Source organism: Antrostomus carolinensis, unplaced genomic scaffold (assembly GCF_000700745.2).
Source record: "Antrostomus carolinensis isolate BGI_N321 unplaced genomic scaffold, ASM70074v2 scaffold40294, whole genome shotgun sequence".
Classification (NCBI taxonomy): domain Eukaryota; kingdom Metazoa; phylum Chordata; class Aves; order Caprimulgiformes; family Caprimulgidae; genus Antrostomus; species Antrostomus carolinensis.
The window spans coordinates 316-23,597 of NW_010310817.1; the positions used below are offsets into that span (position 1 = coordinate 316).

The 23,282-nt window shown below is 43.5% G+C and overlaps 1 protein-coding gene across 1 annotated transcript; it reads left to right on the plus strand.

Annotated features, from left to right (window-relative positions):
* Positions 1 to 3,430: 3,430 nt before the first annotated feature.
* On the plus strand, positions 3,431 to 22,052 carry XPO6 (exportin 6; the record flags this gene model as incomplete). Its single annotated transcript, XM_029084642.1, has 13 exons — positions 3,431 to 3,458; positions 4,655 to 5,108; positions 5,211 to 5,240; positions 8,567 to 8,693; positions 9,440 to 9,549; positions 11,837 to 11,945; positions 13,033 to 13,125; positions 15,428 to 15,497; positions 17,326 to 17,485; positions 18,194 to 18,286; positions 19,768 to 19,912; positions 20,581 to 20,727; positions 21,863 to 22,052. Coding segments are annotated over exons 1-13 (1,756 nt in total), but the record flags the coding sequence as incomplete, so codon positions are not given.
* Positions 22,053 to 23,282: the final 1,230 nt, after the last annotated feature.

Genomic DNA, 23,282 nt, shown 5'->3' on the forward strand with positions numbered 1-23,282 from the left:
AGACACTTTATATACAAAACATGAACTTAAATGGGAAGAAATATTCCCTTGGTTTTAGGGAGGGGAGGGGATTTTGCTGTAGCTAGCAAAAAGTTTGGAAAAAGAAAATATTAAAAGAACAAAACTTGCAGTATCACTTGGCAAGAGTGATCGTGCTGCTTGGAGAGGGCAAGAGTGCCTGCTTCACCCACCCCGGCAGCAAGAGCCTCAGTGCTTCGTGACATTGAATAAGATTGGGGTCTTCTGCACTAAAAAGCTGATGTGTGGTCGTATGAACTGTTGGCAGCAAGTGCTTCAGTGGCCAAAAATGATGCTGTGTTTGTACAAAACAGCTTGAATTGCTCGGTGAGCCCAGGCGCGCGCTGGCAGCTGCTGGTTCGTGCAGACACATCCAAGGCCGTGCCTGCAAGAGCGAGTGCTGCATCCTGAACAGCAGCTTCCAGTGTTATCTGGGAAAAAATGAACACTGCTTTGTTCTGAGGTGCTGGTAACAGCCCAGACAATCTCTGTTTTGTTGCCTAGAGTTGTAATTTAAAAAAAAAAAAAAATACCCAGTGGGACAAATTCTGGGGTGGTTGTCAGTAGAAGCCTGTTTGAGATGTCCTCTCAGTTCCTCGGTGAATCACTGGATGGTGCTTGAGCTGAGGCAGCTTTTCATCCACCTGGGTGTTCGTCTTGTGACTGTAGATCATATTTCTCCAAGTGGAAGTGTGCTTCATGCCTGCTCTGGCTCTTTTCTTTCTCCCCTTTCAGGGAAAACAAACAAACAAACTTTTTACACAGCATATTTTTGAGATAATTGCTAGTAATTAAGACTCCACTGACAGTTCCTTTAGAAGTTGAGACTTAATTTCATCGGGTCCTGCCTGTGCAAACTTGTTTATTTGAAACTTTCTCTGTTGTTTTTTGTCTGTGCTCTGCCTTAACTACTCTCTCCATGTTATAAATGGTTGTGCTTCATCTTCTTAAAGTCCAAAAGGAAGAGCACCGAGTGCTTCCCTCTTGCCCACCGCGTGCTCACTTTGTGTTTTGTGAAGGGCTCTTTTATTTTGCTTTTCTTTCTTTATTAACCCCTTGGGTCACTATTTGGTGATATGATCAGTCGAAAGAGTCACAGAGTGGAGTGAGAGAGCTGATGGGGTTGCTGACGTGGAGAATCTACGGGACTTAAAGCTGGACACAAGTCAGTGAGTGGCAGTCGTGGCATTGCACATCTGGTTTTTATCTGCAGGCAGAGGTGAATGCATGATTGGAAGGTAAACTATGGGACAGACATGGGTTTAGTGAAACTTGGCCATTAAATTCTGCACTGGAGGTGTTAATTGTTTGTCTGTCCTTAAAATTTGTGGAATCTGTAAGCTGGCCAAATCTTTTTACCCACATATTGTTATATTTGAGTCTCAGTTATGCAGCAAAGTATTCCTGTTTACTAGTGACACTTCTTGTTGCTTAGATGAGGCCACCACCTCTTTCTCTTTACATTCAGGTGAAAGTAAAGATGTTCCAAAAGACAAAATAATCCTTGGAGTCCCTATAAATGTTTAATATATTCCATCAGAGCCAAAATCTTTTTAGAAACTTGGAAGACCTATGCTTCCTTTTTTTGCCCAGGGAAGCAGAGTGAGATGGTTCCTTGCAAGTCTTGCACAGCTTTTAAATAGCACTTGAAGGCAATGTTAAAGTCATTTCTCATACCACTTAAGCAAAGGAACTCTGATAATGTTTTATGTTTTGGAAACATTTTAGTTATTGTATCAGTATAGAATTTACTCAGCAGTAATCTCTCAGCCTCCATATGTTGTCTTTGCATGATTTATAGCTCTTTACTTGATTAATCCCTTCCTTAGGCATATCCACTCATGGATGGTAAACAAATGAGTAGCAGAAATGTTTGCAGATGCTTTCTTCTGCAGAACTAGCCTGATCCCAGCCCCTCCCTGAGAGTTTTCTCCTTGTACATGAATGCAGCCCATCCTGTAAATTTATCACCTGTTTGCAAAGGCACCAAATATCACCTAAAATCCCTTAAACTCTGAGCTGTAGTAATTTCATAGAATCAGAGAATGGTTGGGGTTGGAAGGGACCTTAAAGATCATCTAATTCCAACTGTGTGCAAAGCACTTGGATCAACTGCTGTGAGTTACAGGGACCTAATTTGCAGTTTCTGGTGTTGATGGATTAAGAGATTAGAATCTTTGATTCTCACAGGTTTTTGTAGAGTTTGCTGGACTGGACATTTGAAAGAAGCCTGTCTGCTTCTGTAAAAGCACAGTGGGAGCAGTTCTTGCACTGCAGCACACATATAGTTGTGAATGTTATCGTGGGGGCTGCTTTAATATTAAGATTTAAGCACAGGGTTAGCTAATTAGCTGAAGTAGCACGATGCCTTAAACTCCTGGAGCGGAGGAGAAAAACAGGGATAAGGTATGACAGGGAGTTAGGAATTTAGTGGTGTAAGAAAGACATCGATGGAGACTTCAGAGGAATCTGTTCATCATGCCTGCTTTTGAGTACTTTGGAAATCATACCTGTTATTTTTATATTCCTACTGTGTTTTCACTTGGAAAAAAAAATTCACTTAAAAAAAATTACACAGATTTTCTGGGGAGAACTTTAAATTCTGTAATGTAGCAAGTGCCTGTGGGTTTCTAAAGGTGAAGAGATTATTTGTACTCAAGGAAGAGAAGTGTATTGAATAGCCTGGGGAAGGTGAATAGGTTTTCAGCATGTGGTCTGTGGAAGCCTGCAAGTTGGTGGGCAGCTTTCTGTGGGGAAGGGCAACCTAGCTGGTGGTGTCTGCTTGGATTTCCATAAAGCTTTCAAGAAAGCTTCTTGCTAAAAGCTTTTGGGAAAGTGAAGGCCATCAGGGATAAGGGGAGTCTCTGCATTGCTGAAAAATTGGTTAGAAGGTAGGAGGTAAAAGGTAGATGGTGATGGTGCCCTCATGGTGTCAGGAGGAGGGAGGTCACCTGTGGAGTGACCTCCTGGACATACTCATCAGAGACCTGGGAAAAGGGCTCAGTAAAGAGACCAGGAGACTTGCTGACGGGACTTCTGACCAAGACTGTCAGAATAGTGAAAAGGAGATGTGACTGAAGACTTGCAGGGAGATCTTGTGTATCTCTGGGCACATGGAAGGTGAAACACAATGCAGGTAAGTGTAACCTGCCTTTGGGCAGGGAGAGCAATACTCATCTCATGGCAGATCATGGGCTCCAATCTCACCTTCAGCATGCAAGGTTAACTTCTGAGCATCAGGCCAGATGATTCTACAAAAAAACTCAGATCAGTAGCAGTCACAAATAGATATCTGCTATGGTGCTGTATGGAGTTGAGGTTCATCTACACCTTGCATAACTGCTGCAGTTCTGGTCTTCCTATGTCAATAGGTGTAGAATAGAAATGAAAGCTGTGGAGAAGGGCAGTGAAGATGATTGAGGGTATTGAATGGCTTCCATGTAAGTAACAAGAAAAGTTGTGCTCTTCATTCTCTCAAAGAAATTGCAGGTGAGGAGCTGCAATAGAAAGCTATCGAGTGATACGTGGAAGGTGAATGGAAAGAGATTGTTTCTTTTCCATCTTTGGGTACAAGAGGCAGGAAATGAAACTAGCAGCTGACAGACCCCAAACAAAAAACATCTTTACATAACGTGTAGTTAAGTTGTGGAGCTCTGTGACCAGATGTTGTGAATATTAAGTTTATGTGGCTTTAGTTGGAGACTGGATAAATTCATGGAAGATAAATCCTGAGGCTGTGTGGAATTCTTCAAACCCATCTGGCTCAGGAAGCCTTTGTAATGCGAGTGGTTGGAGGCTGAGGAATGTGAGATTTTGGTCACCAAAAGGTACCAAAATAAGTAGGGTTTTTGATCTGACTCGGAACATCTGCTCTTCCATCATCCACAAGCTGTCCTAGGCAAGCAGACACAACTCTGCCAAGGTTTGGTGTAACGTGGATGTGCCAGAGGACTTGTACAACCTTACATCAAGGATGCTTGACCTTGTGAGAGGAGTGAATTTCATAGAATCATAGAATGGTTTGGGTTGGAAAGGACCTTAAAACTCATCCAGTTCCAACCCCCCTGCCAGCAGCAGGGACACCTTCCACTAGACCAGGTTGCTCAAAGCCTCATCCAGCCTGGCCTTCAACACTTCCAGGGAGGAGCAGCCACAGCTTCTCTGGCCAACTTGTTCCAGTGTCTGACCACCCTCACAGTGAAGAACTTCTTCCTAATATCTCATCTAAACCTCCCCTCTTTCAGCTTAAACCCATTTCCCCTTGTTCTGTCATTAACTGCCCTTAGGAAAAGTCCTTCCCCAGCTTTCTTGTAGCCCCTTCAGGTACTGGGAGGCCACTAGAAGATCTCCCCGGAGCCTTCTCTTCTCCAGGCTGAACAGCCCCAACTCTTTCAGCCTGTCCATTTGATAATAAATTCCTAAAATCACCCCATGACATTGCTCCTGTGATCTGAACAGAAGTTCAGAAAGTCGCAGAATACAAAAATCGATAGTTCATCTTGGACAAATCTTTGGATGGTAATTTGCTGAGTCCCAGAGGCTCTGATGGCCTTTGCTCTTTAGCTGGGGCTGGCGGTTGCACCATCTGAAGGTGGTTGCTGTGATTTCTAATGCAGATGTGTGCTTTGGTTCCTAGGTGACCTGTTAAGTAGCCTGTTGCAGAGTCCCAGTGCGGCCAAATTATTGAACCAGCCAATCCCTATCCTTGATACGGAGAGTGAATATATCTGTTCCCTGGCACTGGAGTGCCTGGCACACCTCTTCAGCTGGATCCCTTTGTCTACCAGTATCACTCCATCACTCCTCACCACCATTTTCCACTTTGCTCGCTTTGGCTGCGACACCCGCGTTCGGAAGATGTCTTCTGTCAACGGCAGCAGCCAGAACTCAGTGTTGGGACAGGAGCGTGGCCGACTTGGTGTCTTGGCTATGTCTTGCATCAACGAACTGATGTCTAAGAACTGTGTGCCCATGGAGTTTGAAGAGTATTTGCTACGGATGTTCCAGCAGACTTTCTACCTCCTGCAGAAGATTACCAAGGAGAACAACGCCCATACGGTGAAGAGCCGGCTAGAGGAACTGGATGAAAGGTAAGAGCAATCAGACAGCTGTGCTAGGGCCTCTTGCTTTCTAAAGGACTGTCTTTCTTATTTTGTGGTCATGCATGGTGTGTCTAATGGCCTTTTTTTCAGAGTACTGTGCTGGGGGAGACAGGCAGAAAGGTAGGTGCCCACAGGTAAGGTTCTGGTAAGGGGCTGAGTTTGCTAAGGGACCGTGGTGGCACAGGTTTGTATTCTTTCCTGTCCTCTTCCTCCCCTTTCCCCCGTTCGTTACTGTTTGACTGCAGGTCTGAGGTGGCACAAGAGCTGAACCTGCCCTTCATTCAGTTGTAACAGAAAACAGAAGAGGCTCAGTGAGGTAAAGGCATCTCAGTGTCCCCTTTCCTGGTCGGTATCTGCCTTCTCTGCTTAAACTCCAACCTTACAAAGAGTGGGTAGATATTCTGCGAGTCTGACTTGAAAGAAAATAGAAGTAGTTTCTTACCCTTCATTGAGACGTGACAATTTCTGATTGCTTTTTTATTTTTACTATTTTTATTTTTAAACAACACTGAAAGGCAGCTTGGGGAACTCCATTTACAGCAGCCGTGAATGGCTCCACCGCAGAGGCTGTCTGGCACGCTTGACTGGAGGCAGCAGGGAAGCAGCAGCATCTTGGGAGGCTGTGGATTGTCACTTTCTAGAAAGTTACTATCATCCTTGTTGCTTAAAACAACTCAGTTCTCTTATATCAGATATTCTGACTTGTAGGAGAGAAAGTGAGACTCGTCTTGCTGTTGTGCTGCGTGGTTGAACCCGTGTGTTGGCAGGGTGGTGGCAGAGGTGATAGCTTGATGCTGCCATGGGAAGGTGGGCAGACTGGTGCTAAGGTTGGCAAATAGGTTGCAAGTGTGTGAATGTTGCTACAGATACTTGATGATGGAAATAAATTTCTAGTGCTGCTGTATGAAATATTTCTATTCCCAGATGTGGCAGCAAGGCTTTTGGGTTTTTATTGTTTTTCTTTGATACCCACTTGGGAGAAGAAACAAATTTAGGAAGAAAGAGGAAAGAAAAAAAAAAAGTCTGTGGGTCCATCTGTAGAGATGACTTGCGTGTTTCTTCTGTAAAATTCCCTTTTTCCATATCTTTAGATACGTGGTAACTTTGGGGTAGTATATCTAGATTAATTGTGACTTCTGCTTAACAGTGAATTCTACTTACTCATTTTGTGACTAACTCCCTCTGACTTCAGTATCCCTGGCTTCCTAGAAATAGGACGTGTTCTAGGACGGTAGAAATAGACCTTTGCATACAAGGTATGTGCACAGAGAGCCAGGGGTTACACTCTGGCTTTCAGAAAAGCTCTCCTGGAAACCTGCGAGCCCTTGTTTAACTTCTTTTTAGTGTAAAAAGTCTACAAGCAGCCTTTACTGTCGAGGCTGTGGAAGGTCAGTAGCTGTGCTGACCTTCACAGAGGTGGTATTGCCGTATCATTGTTGTGTTCTGTGCTTAGATGTGTTATCCACAGAGGTTGTTGGTGTCTCTCACCGTGAGACCCCCTCGTTATTCATTGCTGAGGTCTGAAATAGGGATGTAACTGAGATGTTCTGGAGGCAGGGAGAACCTAGCTGGCTTCTGGAGGAGTGGAGCTTTCTCTGAGCTGACTCTGTCCTCCCCATGGAAAAAGATGTGAGGACTTTCCTGTTGTCACTTGAGGACATAGCTGTACTTTACTTACCACGTGAAAGTGTCGTCCTGGCTTGGACCCACAAAATCCTGAACAAAATTGTCACCGAGGAAACCCCCTTCAGTAGATTGCCATCTTCAGAACCTGCTTGCCCTGGGTCTATCCTTTCTCTTCCTCTCGTGGTGCTGGTTATTTTTGTCCTGTTACAAAATCAGTGTGATTTTGAATGGTTGGTACTGCCAAACTAATCCAGAAAGTATAAGCTTAAACTATCTTTTGCTTTATTTGTCTTTGGATTTAACTTGAAGATCCCAAAATGTGGGAAATGGCTTGTAAGGACACGAGCAATGGTGCAGTGGTTGCAGAAGGAACTTTGGGGTTGGCAGAGCTGGAGGCCAAGTAAGAATTTCACAGGTCTCAGATCAGAGCCTCTTTAGAAAATAAAAATGAAAAAAGAAAAATTGAAGGCAATGTTTGTGCCTAGACTCTGTGTTTTTTGCTAGATTTACTTTTGGAGGGTTTGATCAGTGATCAGGTGTGTTTAATGATGTCTTGTCAAGTAGGCAGTGCCCAATAAAAAGGAAATGTAATCTTGTTGCATGTTCAAATTGCATATTGTGTGGTTTTTGTAGGCTTGTAACAGCCACAACGCTGCAGCTCTTTGTTAGCTGGCAATGCTTCTGGTCTCGAGTAAGTTTTTGTTAGAAAGAGTGAGGGGTTTCTCCCTTAAAAATAAATAGTTTGCAGAGGGGGAAAGCAAGGCAGCACAGTAAAACCAGGCTGCTCAAGCGTGTCTGAAACTTTGCTAAGCCTCACTTCTTATTTAGAAGAAAAATTTGAAGTACTCTTGCACTTTAGAGCTCTTACCACATGGGAAGGATGGGCTCCTCTGCCCACACCCCCAGCTCGTCACTGGATCACCACAGCTCTTGCTGTCTCTGATGTCGGCGTGTGTGGGTCCTGTATAGCGATGGAGTCTCTAACACTCTTCTGAACTGATAGATATGAAGACAATTTCTAACCTTGATGAAGCTCACGTTGCACAGAGCGTGCTCTTATTCCACAATAACAGCTTATTCCACTGTGGTCTTTGTAATTTTTCCCCAGTCACGTTCTCAAGAACCCACCAGTGCTTGCACCGGGATCGTGCTCTTGCTGGACTCCCTGAAATGTTGGTAGCAGGCTCCTTTTTCAATCTTCACTTTGTACAGTCCCAGGCATTGAGCAGTCCCGTGCTTTGGAGGAAGATTTGTCTTTATAGTCTAATTCAGTCACAAAAGCCTGGACTCAGTTCAGAAATGTGCAGATACTTGATCTGCACTGTGGAAGAAACCATCCTTTGCAGCTCTCACCTCCGTGGCTCTCCCACTCCCTGGTGTAAAACATTAACATGTGTATTGCTAACTCCTGCATTAACTTCTTGCTTCCAGCTGAATTCCTCAGTGGTACAGTTTATGTCACTAATCCTGTCTACATCAGTAAGATGATCCTTGCTATTAAATACTTATTTCTGTAGGGTGGGGGGATTGTGCTTCTTTGCAGGCCTGATTGAACTCAGTTATATTTATCTGAATATTAAAGTTGCTTTTGACTAGACTGTCTTTTCTGCTGTTTCAGGTATTATTGGAATGAAGGGTTGCCCGTCCTGTAGGTAATTGTTGCAGGGCTTTATATTTTAATTGTTCTACTGGCTGTTAATTGTAACTTTTCTTTTTAACAAAAGGATGTTGAGTGAATTTTATCACTATTTCAATGAAATTGTTTTCCCTTGTGGAGTCCTTCACATTTTCTCAGTTATGTTTTCTTCTTTCCCTTGTAGCTACATTGAGAAGTTCACGGACTTTCTCCGTCTCTTTGTGAGCGTCCACCTACGAAGAATCGAATCCTACTCCCAGTTCCCCGTGGTTGAATTTCTGGCACTGTTGTTCAAATACACTTTCCATCAGGTACAGCCCTGTGACATTGTTTTTCCTCGGCCTGTCCTGTTGTCTTGTACAGCAAGGCTAGCTTGTTCTCTCCAGAGAAGCTGATACCTAAAGTTAGCTCAGAAAAAAGCAATTAACTTGTCTTACTGGCACTTCCCCAGTAGTGCTGGTGACTTGGAAATGGCTTAATGTGCTTTTGGATTTAGTTGGAGAAGCAGTCACGTGTAGTTACCTTGCAAGAACAACTTGCCTTGTGTTTAACTTTTTTTCTTTGTCAGGAAAATCTCTCTAAGCTTGCTTGTTTTGTGTTTGGGAATGCTTTTCTTTCTCCTGAATCTGCTGCTTTTACTCTATCTGAGACTTCCCTTGTAACTTCTAGTTTTACTATTAAAAAAAGTCCCCTGTGGCTTTTGGTATGTGTTACCTTGCTGTAGAAGCTGTCACGATGCCCCTCAGCCCTGTTTGCCCCCCACATATGAGTAGGTTTATAAAAGCAGGTTTATAAAATGCTGGAAGCTGATGTAGCAAACCATGGGATGGCTTAATGCTGAGACCAACCTTGTAATTCCTGGGTTTCCTACCCTTGTGCAAAAGCTCTTGCTCATCTTTTGACAGCTATAAATCTCTCCAGTGACCTCCTAGAAATTTTTCAATAAAGTGAGAAGTTCTTCCCATGGATTGAAGTGCGTGCTAACTCCTGTTTGCATTGTGTGAAATCAGTCTCACCATAGCTCATGATATTCACGGTGAGTTTTGGTGTGTTTCAGCCTACCCATGAAGGTTACTTTTCCTGCTTAGACATCTGGACTCTCTTCTTGGACTATCTGACTAGCAAAATTAAAAGTCGCCTGGCAGACAAAGAAGCAGTACTCAACAGGTAAGGAGCTGGGGAGCTGTCAGGGTGTGACACCTGCAGAGAAACTTCATGGTCACCATGGAAAGACTGTGAGAAATAAGCTGTTGCTTACTCCAACTTCACATGTGGTTGAGTCCTTTCTTTTTCTACAGTTGTAAAGTATAAAAAGTGTAAACGTCAGTGTTTCACTCTTTCAAAATAATTCAAACTCGGCAAGTTAGGGTAGAAAAACACACTTGTATACATTGTGTGAACCTGGCAGCCAGAGGAAGAAATCTTTGCAGTCTACAATGGAACTGTAACACACTTTAGCAAATTTTAGAGCATGTTTTAGCACATATTAAAGGAGGAGAACACAGATAAGTTGCCTAGTAAATGTTCACACAGCTCATACAACTGATTAATTAATTAAGAAATTTTTTTATTTAATTAGGATTTTAAAATTCCTGTGTGGATATATTTCTGAGAAATACTGATGAGACTCGGTTTGGAAGTTAAATGTTCCAACAGTGGTTGGCAGCTCTTCCTTTGTAGATGCTATATCCTGAAACAGGCAGCTCTCTTTTGATAAAAGTCCCTTTGCTGCTATTTTAAAAATCTGGTGAATACACTGATATCTTGTTCAAGTTTTGGAGGCTTAGAAGTGCCCTGGCTTGTGCACATGGCATTCTGCTAAGTGCAGAAGGAAATTTCTTTCCCTGTGAGCACACTAAATGTAAGTGGTTGGTTTTTGAAAGGCCACTTGGCATGGCAACCACAAAGAACAAATGTGGAACTAGCTTACACCAGACAGCGCTCTTCCTTTCAGCATGGGAACTGTGGGGTTTTCAGTTTCTCAAGTAGCAGGTATTTGGATTTGAATTTGGTTATAATTTGTTCCTAATTTGCTGCTCTCACCCTAATGCTTTTGAACTCTGCCTTGACGTTCTGCTCCTCTTCTTCATCTGGCTGATGTGCGTGTAACCTGTGTTATCTCTGTGTCAAATAGTTTGTTGTGGGGAAAATTGAAATAAACAATAGCTGTCTCTGTAGGAGATATGTCAGACTATAAACAAACAGGAAAAAAATCATGTCAGTGGTGGAAGCTTGTACTGTTCTGTCAGAACTACCTGTCCTTAGTGACAACTTCTAAAGCTACAGCTTCCTGCTCGCTCTCAGACGTGTCAGCGCTGCAGTTTGACAGCCTGGGAGTGGTTACACCACAGAAGCACAGAGGGAAGTTTCCTGTTCTGTGGTTTATAAACTTTGCATTTTGTTCACGTTACCACTTTTACTACTGGATAAATTGCCAAATCCAGAGTTATGTCATGTGGTTACGGAAAAGATGGTAATTCAGCCACCTTGCCCAGACAGCTCTCAGCTGACTCTGACACTTGGATTGCATTGTGCTCTGGATCTCTGTTAGTGTATGCTAATACCTAATTTTCCAGCCTGATCTCACCTAGAAAAGAGCATGATTTCTTTTTCCATTGAACCCCGTCTGTTTTGAGAAGTTTTTAAAACAAACAATCAAACCAAACCCCCTCAAAATCCCCAAACTTTGGCATTGTGTCACCAGCAACGATTGCATCCTCAGTGGCTCCATGCTCATTTTGCAACTTGGCATTATTCTTAGGTGATGAATGAGAAGGAGGATCTTCTGCACTCTCTACCAGCTGCATAGCTTCTGAGGGGTGAAAAGATATGTGTCAGTGGCATGCCTTTAGTGTCACCATGAGAGTGGGAAATGTGCTGGCTTTGTTTCAGAGGACAAGGCCCTGAATTCATTTACCAACAGTTTAAGGAAGGAGGAGAGCAGGACAAATAGCCTCAGGGGAGGTCCCCTTTTGAGGCAGACAGCAGTAACCCTGCCCTGTTTCATCTGTTCCTCATTCACTGCCCAAAAAGCAGAGCACCAGACAGGTCTGCTGAGGAGCAGTTTAACAACCAGAGGCTGTTATGTTGGTGCCTCCTGTTCGTGTACATCTGCTGTTATTCCTGGCAAGCCACTCCTACCTTTCCTGTTTTGAACTCTTGGGCTGCTTCTGTTGCTAAAAGTTTTCCCTTTCAGAGGGAGAGGGATATCAGATATTACTAAGGCTCTTTCCTTGCAGGTTGCTTGTGACCTGAAACAGGGTGATGCTCTTAATCCCAGGATCTGCTTGGTGTTTCCTCAACAAGCCTGTAGAATTGTGCTGCAGGCTCTTTGCAGTGGCTCTCTTTGAACTGTCGTGTCTTACATATCTTCTTTGCTGGAAGAGCAGTGGGCACAGCAATATCTGCAGAATTGTTTTACCAGACTCTTGCTCTGTTTTCTCTGTGGTGATAGGTACGAAGATGCCTTGGTTCTGTTGCTGACAGAGGTGTTGAATCGAATCCAGTTCAGGTATAACCAGGCACAGCTGGAGGAGCTGGATGACGAGACACTGGATGATGATGTAAGGAGCAGAGTTGAACAAGGGCAGCTGCAGGTCCAATTAACTCTTGTGCTGGTAACACCTCAAATGTCTTTCCCAGAGCCTGTACTTTGGATTACAGGCTAGACAGTTTCTGCTTCATTCCATTCTGTGTGCGGTTTGAGCTTGAAAGCAGCATGAAAGGCTTTTAACAAAGATGTACTTGGTCACACTGAAAGGGTATGACCTTGGTTTTTAACTTGGTTCCTATGGGGAAAAAATCGTGGACTGGTCTGGGTGGGAAGGAACCTTTCAAGGTCTCTAGTCCAACCCCCTGCAGTGAACGGAGACATCTTCAACCAGATCAGGTTGCTCAGAGCCCCGTCCAACCTGACCTTGAATGTTTCCAGTAATGGGCCTTCCCCCTCTCTGGGCAACCTGGGCCAGGGTTTCACCACCCTCAGTGCAAAATATTTCTTCCTTATCTCTTCTGAATCTCCCCTCTTTTCGTTTAAAACCATCACCCGTTGTCATATCACTGAAGGCCCTGCTAAAAAGTCTGTCCCCATCTTTCTGATAAGCTCCCTTCAAGTGTTGAAAGGCTGTAAGAGGCATTAGGTGTCCATGTCTGGTTGTTTTGGAATTTAAGTGCTGAAATATCTCCAAGACAAAAACTCAAGCTGTATATATTGTTGATGCTTTAATTTAAGCTTATTTCTGCTAGGTCAGTATTGGTAAACATCATCTCAGTACTGATCCATGTAAAAATGCAGTAGATGGCCAGAATGGATGAGGCCAGAGCACTGGAAGGACAGGTTGTTCTGTGTAACAGATGCTTGTCATCTGAGCAGTAACTGCACTTTAGGAGTGAACATTTGTGGCTTCTAACTCCAGGGAAGCATGCATGCACATCCAAAAGCAAGGGCTGCCAAAATTATTCTCCATCAGGTATCTGGCAGAGTATGGGAATCATAAGAGCAGTGTCTCTTCAGTACCCATGTGTCTGCAAAAGCCAAGCTCTGGAAAGGAACTAGCTAGTCCCAAGCATCACTTCAGACCTTCTAGTCTCTAAAACTCGATCTGTTTCCCTCTGGAAGGGCTGTGCTTACCCTGGTGTTTCTTCCCACAGCAGCAGACCGAGTGGCAGCGGTACTTGCGCCAGAGCTTGGAAGTGGTTGCAAAAGTCATGGAGCTCTTACCAACTCATGCCTTCTCCACTCTAGTAAGTAGTTATCCAGACCAAAAGTGCGATATGAAATGAGCACCAACTGCTGTAGTTTGTTACAAGCTGTTTGATAGGGGCCACAGTGCCAGATAAATAGGGAGATTTAGTTTTGAATGGAGAAAGTTGGCAAAGAGGAGACCAGAAATTGAAGGGAGAAGCTTATTTTTTTTTTGTTTTGTCAGATTTCTTGGTGTGTTTTAAAAGAGGGTACCTCAGTGAGCATCTGAGTCCTACTTGCTGGACGCTAAACTCTTCAGAAGTTCCCATCCTTCAAAGTGTAAATATTTGACAGCAGTCCTTCCCTGCTGTTTATCTTGGCCTTTATATTAGGAGGCAGCGCAGCAAATTGGACAGAGAGTGTCGTTAGGGTTTTAAGGAGAGTGAAATTGTTGTTTAAATGGAAGTCGAGATACAGATGCTGAAAAGAGCACCTCAAACAATTGGGAATTATATCTGATAAACACAGGGAAGTGCTTCTCTCCAGCTAGTGCCACTGCTGTTGCTACAATCAGTGATGTAAAAGTTACCTCAGTTTGTAAGATTATAGTGCTTTTTGAGGAGGAGATCTTGAGGCTATAAGCTAGTGAAGCCCACAATTCAGAGCAGTTGATGCTTTTTCTCTGGGTGAGGAAAGGCAAGCAGGATCTCAAAGCAAGGCTATTAATTCTTCTGGAGACACTGCATACCTCTGAACCGTATTCCCAAGAAGCAGAGAGAACTGATGTGCTGCAGAGGCAGGAGATGCCTGACCTGAACTGCTTTTTTTTAATTGATATTTTTTATTTAAGAAACATTCTGGCTGAGCTAAGCACTAGAAGCCTATTACTAGAAACTCTGAAGCAATGAACAAAATAGTTTTGGTATGAAAGTAGAAGTTCCTCTGCAGTGTGGTGGCATGGCATGAGTCAGCAGGAGGCAAGCAAATGGAGCAGCTGTTTCAGTGAGCATATGGGTCATACAGTGAAGAGCATGTGGCTCCTTAAGGTAACACATGAACATGAGGAAGACTATCTGGGGTTTTGTTGTTTTGTTGGGTTTTTTTAAATAGTTCTCTTCCTGCAGTTATACAAAGGTGCTCAGCTGTTAATTTGGCACAGCCTGTTAGAAAGTTGATAGTGCTTCCCTTGAGCCCTGTGTTAGTTTGTTTTTGTACCCTGGATAATCTGGCAGGTGCTTAAGCAGTTTCACATGCTTTTCACAGCAGTCTGCAGTGCTGTTAAAAGCAGTGGCTAGTTTATCAGTAGCAAATAATGAAAACGGTTGCCATGACTCTATCTCATGCTGGAGAATGAAAGGCTGCAAGGTCCCTGTGCTGATGGATGAATGAGCTTTCATAAAACTAACCACTTTAAATGTGGTGACTTTGCCCAGGGAAAGTAAGTTAGAACTGTGCCAGACTGAAAGGGTTGGAAAATATTCTTTTAGGTGGAGTATGTGGAAGGAAAAGGTCAGGGTGCAGTTTTGGCCTGTATGTGTACAAATGCATTCAGGCACAAGGCAAAGAGCCCCCTGATAGGTCCCACTGAAATACCTTGGCTGGCCAAATGCTGCTTAGAAGGCTTTGTGGTCTCAGTTTGTAACACACTCCCCCATGGCAGCGTAGCCTGTTACTCAGCTGCAGTATCACCAGGATTAGGCATGTTTGCTGTCGGTCCTGAAGGACAGAGTTAGGCTGACACTGTTCCCAGACCAGGATGCGTGTGACGACTGTGGTGTTTGCTCCCTTGGCTGGTTTCCTGGTGGGGCTTCAGCTGTTCTCAACACAGCCTGCAGCTTTTCAGTGGAGTGCTGCAGTACTTCCCTTCAGAGGCACTGAACTCGCCTTCTTTGGTTGAATAATATTTTGATAGCCACAATTTAAGAATAAGCCCACAATTTATGGGTGAGGTGGATGCAGCACAGGCTTCCTGCCCTCCAGGTTCTGCCTTTCCCCTGCTCTGTTCAGTGTGTGTTCTACATCCATCTTTGTACTCGTACTGGTGGCACGCTGGGCCATCACTTACAGTTGTAAGGCTACTATCTTGTTAGGCTGATGGCTGGTATTTGTGGGAAAAGCAGAGCTACCACAGAGAAGTGCCTTCAGGGTGGTGATCTTTGTTGTTTTCATGACAGCTCTCAAGCTGTGAGAAGCTGTGGCATGCAGGGTCAGCCCAGAACCTAGCAACTTGCCTGTTCTCCAAACATCTCTTTGAAGGCACGAGGGAGAAATAAGAAAACTGTGCTCTAAGAGAGTAATTAGTAGTTGGGTGTTAACTCTCTGCCAAGCTCCAAAAGCACACTCATTTCTTGTCTCTTCTAGTTTCCAGTTCTGCAGGATAACTTGGAAGTGTATCTGGGACTCCAGCAGTTTGTGGTCACTTCAGGGACAGGTAATAACCACCATCCAGCACTGCAGTCCTCACTCTTCAAATAGCTGATTGCAAAAACACTCCACACCTGCTTTGGTGTTGCTTCTTCCATATTCCATTGATCTGAACACATGTGTGGTGTCGAGTGGCTCAGTAGTCAAACTCCAATAGCAGAGAAAAATCTAATAATGTGATTTATTTTTTATTGGTATGGTTCTTCTCTTGTTCCTGTACTCGAAATGAAGGTACCACATGTGTTAAGCACTAGTATGCAGCATCAAATGCTACAGTGACATGGAGGAATAACGGTTATTTTTTTCCTTTCACTAAATCTTATTTTAAGAAATGTTGTGCTCCTGTTTGCTTTGGGCTCAAATCTGATGTGAAGTTGTCCACCATAGGAGCATCTTTATTTAGACTTGAATTCAAACCATTGTGAGTCAATGAGAAGATGAAGTATTTGGGATGTAGTAATAGTTTCTGAAGATTTATCTAGCTAGTATTTCGGGAGCCTTCATGTATAAAGTATTTTACAAAGATACCAGTGCTCTCAACTGAATAAAAACCATGAGTGTAGTTTTGTTGCTCCTTCCTGAGAAATAAGGAAAGTAGTAGCAGTGAGATCTGTATGGGAGAGGATTGCAGCTAAGGTTATGTTTGTTTTCTGGTATGACTGGTGGAGGAATCTGTTACATCTCCAGTACTGCTATACGTGGCAGAATGGTGATTATTGTATAGACAGTTCAGGAAAAAAAGACTTCTATTTTTAGGGTAATTTCAGACCAAGGGTAAGCAATGTGTAGGCTTTTAATGCTGTAGTGACAATCTGTCTTAGAAGCTGTTGTGGGCTGGCTGTTTAGCTGATGGGTCAGAAGATGCAGCTGAGCATTCAGAACTGGGTGGTAGTACACTGGTGCTGATGGTACAAAATGGCAAGCTTGGTCCTGAAAACTTAATCCAAGATTAAATACAAGCTGTGGAAAGAAAAACAGATTTACTTTGAAATGTGGTGTTGCAGAACATAATTTGCTTTTTTAGTAAAAGGTCTGGAATGTTGGGAGACCAGGCAGACACAACCCAGTGGTAGGACAATAAGTAGTAAGACTGGCAAATCGAGTTATCAGTATGTTTTGTTTATCTGAGAAACATATCATAGAATCATAGAATGGTTTGGATTGGAAGGGACCTTAAAAATCATCTAGTTCCAACCCCCCTGCCAGCAGCAGGGACACCTTCCACTAGACCAGGTTGCTCACCACACTTCACATCAGAAGCAAATACACTCTTGATCCGAGTACACTCTGACTGCTGGAACACTTAGAGCATTGTAGCCAGCAGAGGGAGTGTGAGAAACGACCTTCTCAGCAGAGCTGGGATTGCTTTTTGATGTCAACAGATAACCAAAACGGCTCCTTATATAGGTATTAATATCAAATAAAAGCAAATAAATGTATAAAAGGCTGAAGTAGTTGGTAACATCCATTTCAGCCTTTAAAGAGGAATTTGAAGCGTGGCAGTCGGAACAGTGGAACTTGTCTTCCTCAGTTTGAGGATTTGTCACTTGGACAGTGCTCTGATTTGAACTGTGACCTGCTGCCGAGCTAATTTAAAAAGAATGCTTGTAATGTAATTAGAATAAACTTTGTATTTCCTGTTGCTTTGTAATTAGGTTTCCCATCCCAAAGAGCTCTATTTATTAGTCACGAGGTTACGTGTGTTTTCTTGCAGGAGGTTTTTAAAGTATGAGTGTTCAGACTGGTAGGCTCCTAGTCAGTGGCTATTAGCACAAGTGATTATTTACACTTAGATCTGTTGGCTTCATTGCTAATGAACCATAATGTCATTTCAGGTCACAGGCTGAACATCACTGCAGAGAATGATTGCCGTCGGTTGCACTGCTCCCTGAGGGACCTGAGCTCCCTGCTGCAGGCTGTTGGTCGTTTAGCAGAATACTTCACTGGGGATGTGTTTGCTGCCAGGTTCAATGATGCTCTTACAGTGGTGGAGAGGTAGGTATGGGAAGGGAATCGCTGTCCCTTCACCAGTACGAGGAACAATTGTCACCACGGTAGTGAGTGTGTAAACCAGGGTTTCTTTCTGCCTCCCCTTGTTATGATTAAATTGAGATACAAAGAACTCAGTGGCCAGAACCTTAATTGTTACATTCATAAGTGCTAAGTTTCCCAGATGGCTTTCTAAATCTTTAACCAAATAAATAATTAATAGGAGGGATTAAATAAAATCAGTCACTTGAAAAGACTGAAGTGCTTGTTTTCCAGCATCTGCATTCGTGATGCAGTGAAATGGACTGTAGAGTTGACTTACCTCAGAGTTGTATCTCTGAAAGCTAAATCACCAAAATCTCTTTTCTTCAGTGAAACGCTCTGTGAAAACTGAAAGGCAGGTGGCATTTGATGCTTTCCCTCCAAGAAACATAATTAACACATAGTTGCAGGATTTCAGGGCTTTACACAGCTGCTTTGGTTACGTTTTTTTCATTTCCACGCAGGAACATGGTACTTGTTCCATCTTATAACAAATAGTAAAATAAGCTCTAAATTATTTTCAACTAAATGGGCTAATTCTTGTCTACGTATTAGCTAAATATTGACATAGACTTGCCAAGAGCTGCATTCAGAGAAGATGATGGAGTGGATTTCTATGTGTATATCCATCTTACAGTCCCTTTACACTACCATGTATGTGTTCACTTCCAGGTTGGTGAAAGTAACGCTGTACGGATCCCAGATTAAACTGTACAACATTGAAACTGCAGTGCCATCGGTGTTGAAACCTGACCTTATCGATGTGTGAGTATGAGGCAGACACTGCAAGTGGCTGTATCCAAATTTGATACCTACATGGGGTGGAGGAAGCATTAGATCTCCTTGGTCTGGTGCTCTAACAACTTGCCTAGCAAATGTTCCTGATAAACACATCTCTCAGGTGATTGTCAGCTAACCAGGAGGGCACCTTCGTGTAACTGTTGAAGGTCAAGGCTGCTGCCACTGTTTTGGACCACGGTGTCATCAAATACATGCACTGAGGTTATTTAAAGAAAAAGAAAATTGTGATGAGAAGTAAAAATGCCCGTTATATTGTCTCTAAAAGCAAACAGTTATTCTGTCCTAATGACTGGAAAAGCTTCATTCTTTTGCAGTATAATTAAATGGTAAAATAAGTGTTACAATAGTGGCATTTAAGAAATGGATCCACTGTCAGTGTGTAGTTCCAGTTTATGGATTTTTTTGCTACCAAAGTCAGATGTATGACTCAGGTAAAAGATGTTTTTCTTAGCCAAGAACTTGAAACCTGTACTTCCAAGACAAATGTATGCCTTCCAGCTGTGCAAGCCATTTCTGAAACAAATGAATGCCTTCGATCCAGCAGCTGACATTAAGTGTGAAATCTTGATCTTGCTAGTAAATAGCACACCCCTCTGACAGCATTTGAGAGACCCAAGGCTGTGTGCTACAAACCTGTGTCCTGCCAGCTGGCGATTTGTGGGCAGAGTTTAAGGTTGTCCTTGAGAACACGTTAAGTGCTTGTCCTAGTTTGCAATTGCATGTGTAGCAGCTCCTTGAAAACCCCACTAGATTTCATAAAACTGTAGAATTGTTTTGGTTGGAAAAGACTTTTAAGATCATCACATAGTTCCCTGGATTTCTTATAATAATCACAAGTTACTAGCACTGAGTTTTGTGCAGATGGTGTTCTTTTAATGGTCTCAGTATTTTTCTGGTTTAAAATCATTTGGGAGGGTTTTTTTTCCTGTGATCTATTAGTGAAGGGTTTTCATTCTTTTCTCTGTCCATTGTCCCTGAAGAAACTTCTGATCATTTTCTAATATTAGTCTAGAAAAGGTACATTGTCAAACATTTGGAGGACACCCGTCTGTGTGGTCCCAAAGAAATGTCCTGACTTGAAAATCTTCTATGGTGCTGTGTCAAAAGTAGAATGATGAAGTGTGGTTACAGTCAACCTGTCAGTTGATTATCATTTGACTGTATCAATTTATATGTAATGTTTAATACTGTTGCTCAGTGGGTGAGTCCATTTACAGCACTTTTGTACCTTGAAGGTACAGGGTCTAGGACCAGAAAAAAAATAGTAATATATGATTTTTAAAGAAAAAAACCTGCCAGCTTTGTCTAAAAATACCAATATTCTTTCCCAGTATGCTGTCAGCACTACCCACCGTGCTCAGGGCTTGCACCCTTCTGTAGCTGTCCTGCTAGTGCACCTTTTATCCTCTGTGTGTGTATCTTACTCTTGCTCTGCTCCTCCCCAGGCACGCTCAGTCCCTGGCAGCGCTGCAAGCCTACGCGCACTGGCTCGCACAGTTCTACAGCGAAGTCCACCGGCAGAACCCGGAGCAGTTCATCTCTCTCGTCTCCACAGCTCTGGAGGCCATCACACCCCTCATCAGCTCCAAGGTACCTTCAGGAGCGCTGGGTTGCACAAGGCTCTGTCTAGAGCTGAAGACCCTCAAGCAGCAGCACTGTTGTGTTCAGATGTTTAAGAATTGGTTTGGGTTGGGAGAGACCTTAAAGCTCATCCAGTCCCAACCCCCCTGCCAGCAGCAGGGACACCTTCCACTAGACCAGGTTGCTCAAAGCCTCATCCAACCTGGCCTTCAACACTTCCAGGGAGGAGCAGCCACAGCTTCTCTGGCCAACCTGTTCCACTGTCTGACCACCCTCACAGTGAAGAGTTTCCTCCTAAGGGTCTACTCTGGACCACGCTGTGGGTCCTGATGTGAGTCAGTCTGTGAGAGCTGGATATCTGTCTTCCAGAGCCACAGAAAATGTCTTGTGCAAGGTTAGACCAAGAGCAATTCTAAGTGGCACTGTAGGTCAAGCTAATATAACAGTAAGCAACTTACAGGCATATAAATTCAGTCTAATAGCTGGAAAGTGAGGAGGTTTCTCTCTTCCACAGTTTTAAGGGAACTGACCTGTGCTCTGAGTGGCAAATAAACACTATAAACTGTCTTGCTTGCAAAAACCTGGTAGTGGCAGCTTGCTGTGCTGTCTGACACTAGCATTGCACCATAGGGTTCTGTGTTCCTGGGCAGCCTGACCTTGTGCTCCTTCTCTTTCAGGTGCAGGAGAAACTGCTGCTGTCTGCGTGCCACCTGCTCGTCTCTTTAGCCACCACAGTGCGACCAGTGTTCTTGATCAGCATCCCAGCAGTACAGAAGGTGTTCAACAGGATCACAGATACTTCGGCTCAGCGGCTTCCTGATAAGGTGATTTGTCTCAAGCATGAGGAATATGGACTTGGGAAGCTGTGGCTCAGTTCTTACTGTAGTGAGGTATAACCTCACCAAAAAAAAAGAGTTGTGGGGCAGCAGTTATCTCTGTACTGTGGATATTGAGGAATCCCAGTGACACAGCTGGTCAGTAATGATCTGTTTCAAGCAACAGCATAAGGGAAAAAACACAATTGCAACTCTTGAGTCTTATTCTTATAGCGGCCTCCCAGTACCTGAAGGGGCTCCAGGAAGGCTGGGGAAGGACTTTTTCATAAGGGCAGTTAATGACAGAACAAGGGGAAATGGGTTTAAGCTGAAAGAGGGGAGGTTTAGGTGAGATATTAGGAAGAAGTTCTTCACTGTGAGGGTGGTCAGACGCTGGAACAGGTTGCCCAAGGAAGTTGTGGCTGCTCCTCCCTGGAAGTGTTGAAGGCCAGGCTGGATGAGGCTTTGAGCAACCTGGTCTAGTGGAAGGTGTCCCTGCTGCTGGCAGGGGGGTTGGAACTGGATGATCTTTAAGGTCCCTTCCAACCCAAACCATTCCATGATTCTATGATTCCTTCCTCATTTGCTGACACAGTCCCTGACTCTGTTGTCCTTACAGTGCTGCCATGTTGATTCTGACATACAGAAGGAGTTTTCTGTGAAACTTATGTTAGCATTCCCCATACCTCGCTCCAAGTTACTATTTGTCTTGGAGAAGCATGGAAAATCCACAGTGGAGGTTGGGATATTGGGATATGGTTGTATTGTGTGCTGGCACGGGGGCATAAAGTGCTGTACAAGCATAGAAGCTCAGTGTGTAAAGCAGAGGAGGAGTGATGGCAGTGGTGTCATCTTTGTTGTAGGAATATGAAGAACAAAGATTTAGTGTTACAGGGAAACGCTGACATTGCTGGGAGCTGGTTCCAGCCCTTAAGTCATGGAGCTTTGCTTCTCTCTTACCTTGCAGAGCCACTGGTTTTCACTTGGGCTCACCATGTCCTCTGGAACTCTTTCCTCAGTGAGCCCTGCTGATGTCTGGGACAGCCATAAAACATCACTTCACTCGAGGATTGTGCTCAAGCAAAAATTGAATTGCAAACGTAGTAAAACTTTGTCTCTTTGCTTGATGTCTTGTTGCTTCTAGGCCCAGGTGCTGGTGTGCAGAGCGCTGTCAAACGTCTTGTTGCTGCCCTGGCCAAATCTTCCAGAGAGTGAACAGCAGTGGGCAGTTCGCTCCACCAACCACGCCAGCCTGATCTCTGCCCTCACGAGAGAATACCGCCAATTGAAATCCAATGCCATCTTGCCACAGAGGAAAGTGCAGCTGGAGGACAGTACGTACCACGATCCTTGGGGTGGGCTCTCAGCTGCAGTGCCAGCTGCTGACAGGCATTGTTAAGCTGTTTTTCTCATTATTTTGGCTGAGAAACTGTGTTTAGCATATAGAGAGGACAGGAAAGGAGCAATTTTTTTTCTACCTCTCTTTTTTTCTACCTCTCTTTTTTTCTACCTCTCTTTTTTTCTACCTCTCTTTTTTTCTACCTCTCTTTTTTTCTACCTCTCTTTTTTTCTACCTCTCTCTTTTTCTACCTCTCTTTTTTTCTACCTCTCTTTTTTTCTACCTCTCTTTTTTTCTACCTCTCTTTTTTTCTACCTCTCTTTTTTTCTACCTCTCTTTTTTTCTACCTCTCTTTTTTTCTACCTCTCTTTTTTTCTACCTCTCTTTTTTTCTACCTCTCTTTTTTTCTATGGGTGTGCAAAGGGCACTCTCACCCCAGGTTGCCTGGAAACTCATCCATCAAAGTACTGTCATCTTCTGTTGTGCAGGGAAAGTGGGATGAAGTTTATGATAAAACTTTGAATAGCAGTGATTGCAGTAGGAACGCTAACAACCTAATGCTGACTTGCTGTAGATATATTTCTGATATATTAGAAATATTGACTGAAGGCAGCATTAATGAAGATTGTGGTTATAAAAATGAAGGGGGGAAAATAAGAATTTCTTCTTATTCTTCTAGAGGGTGTATATATGTAGGAGGAGAGCCCAGAACTGATGCAGTCCAAGGACCTTTGGAAGTTTTTGTGTATGTTTGGGGATTGCTTTTGGGTGCCTCTTTTTTAAATTATTTTTTTGAGAATCACTTTAAAAATTATATAGAAGTATGCAGTGTCCCAGCTTCTGACAAAACGTGATGTGCTGGTCAGCTGTGGGCAGGGAGGGAAATGGGAGAGGGTGGTTTGCTCCTGACAAAAAGAATATCAGCAAACTGTTCAGTTCCCAGCGTTTGGGTTACACAGTGATTGTGAATCACTCCAGTTGTTACTTTCAGAAATAGAATCTGCAGTATATTTTGCTGTCATAATGTGCTGCTTTTTTCTTGGCTAGTGGTTCTTTAGTGTTAGTGTGTTGCCGATAATATTGTTTACAGCTCCCTGCCACCTCTGCACCTCAGTGGTTGAGCAGTGGGTGCATCTGTAGGGCAGTAAACTTCTATCATTTAAAAAAGTGAGTTGCAATGGTGACCTAATTGAACCAGGTTCCAGTACAGGTTGGGAAATGATCT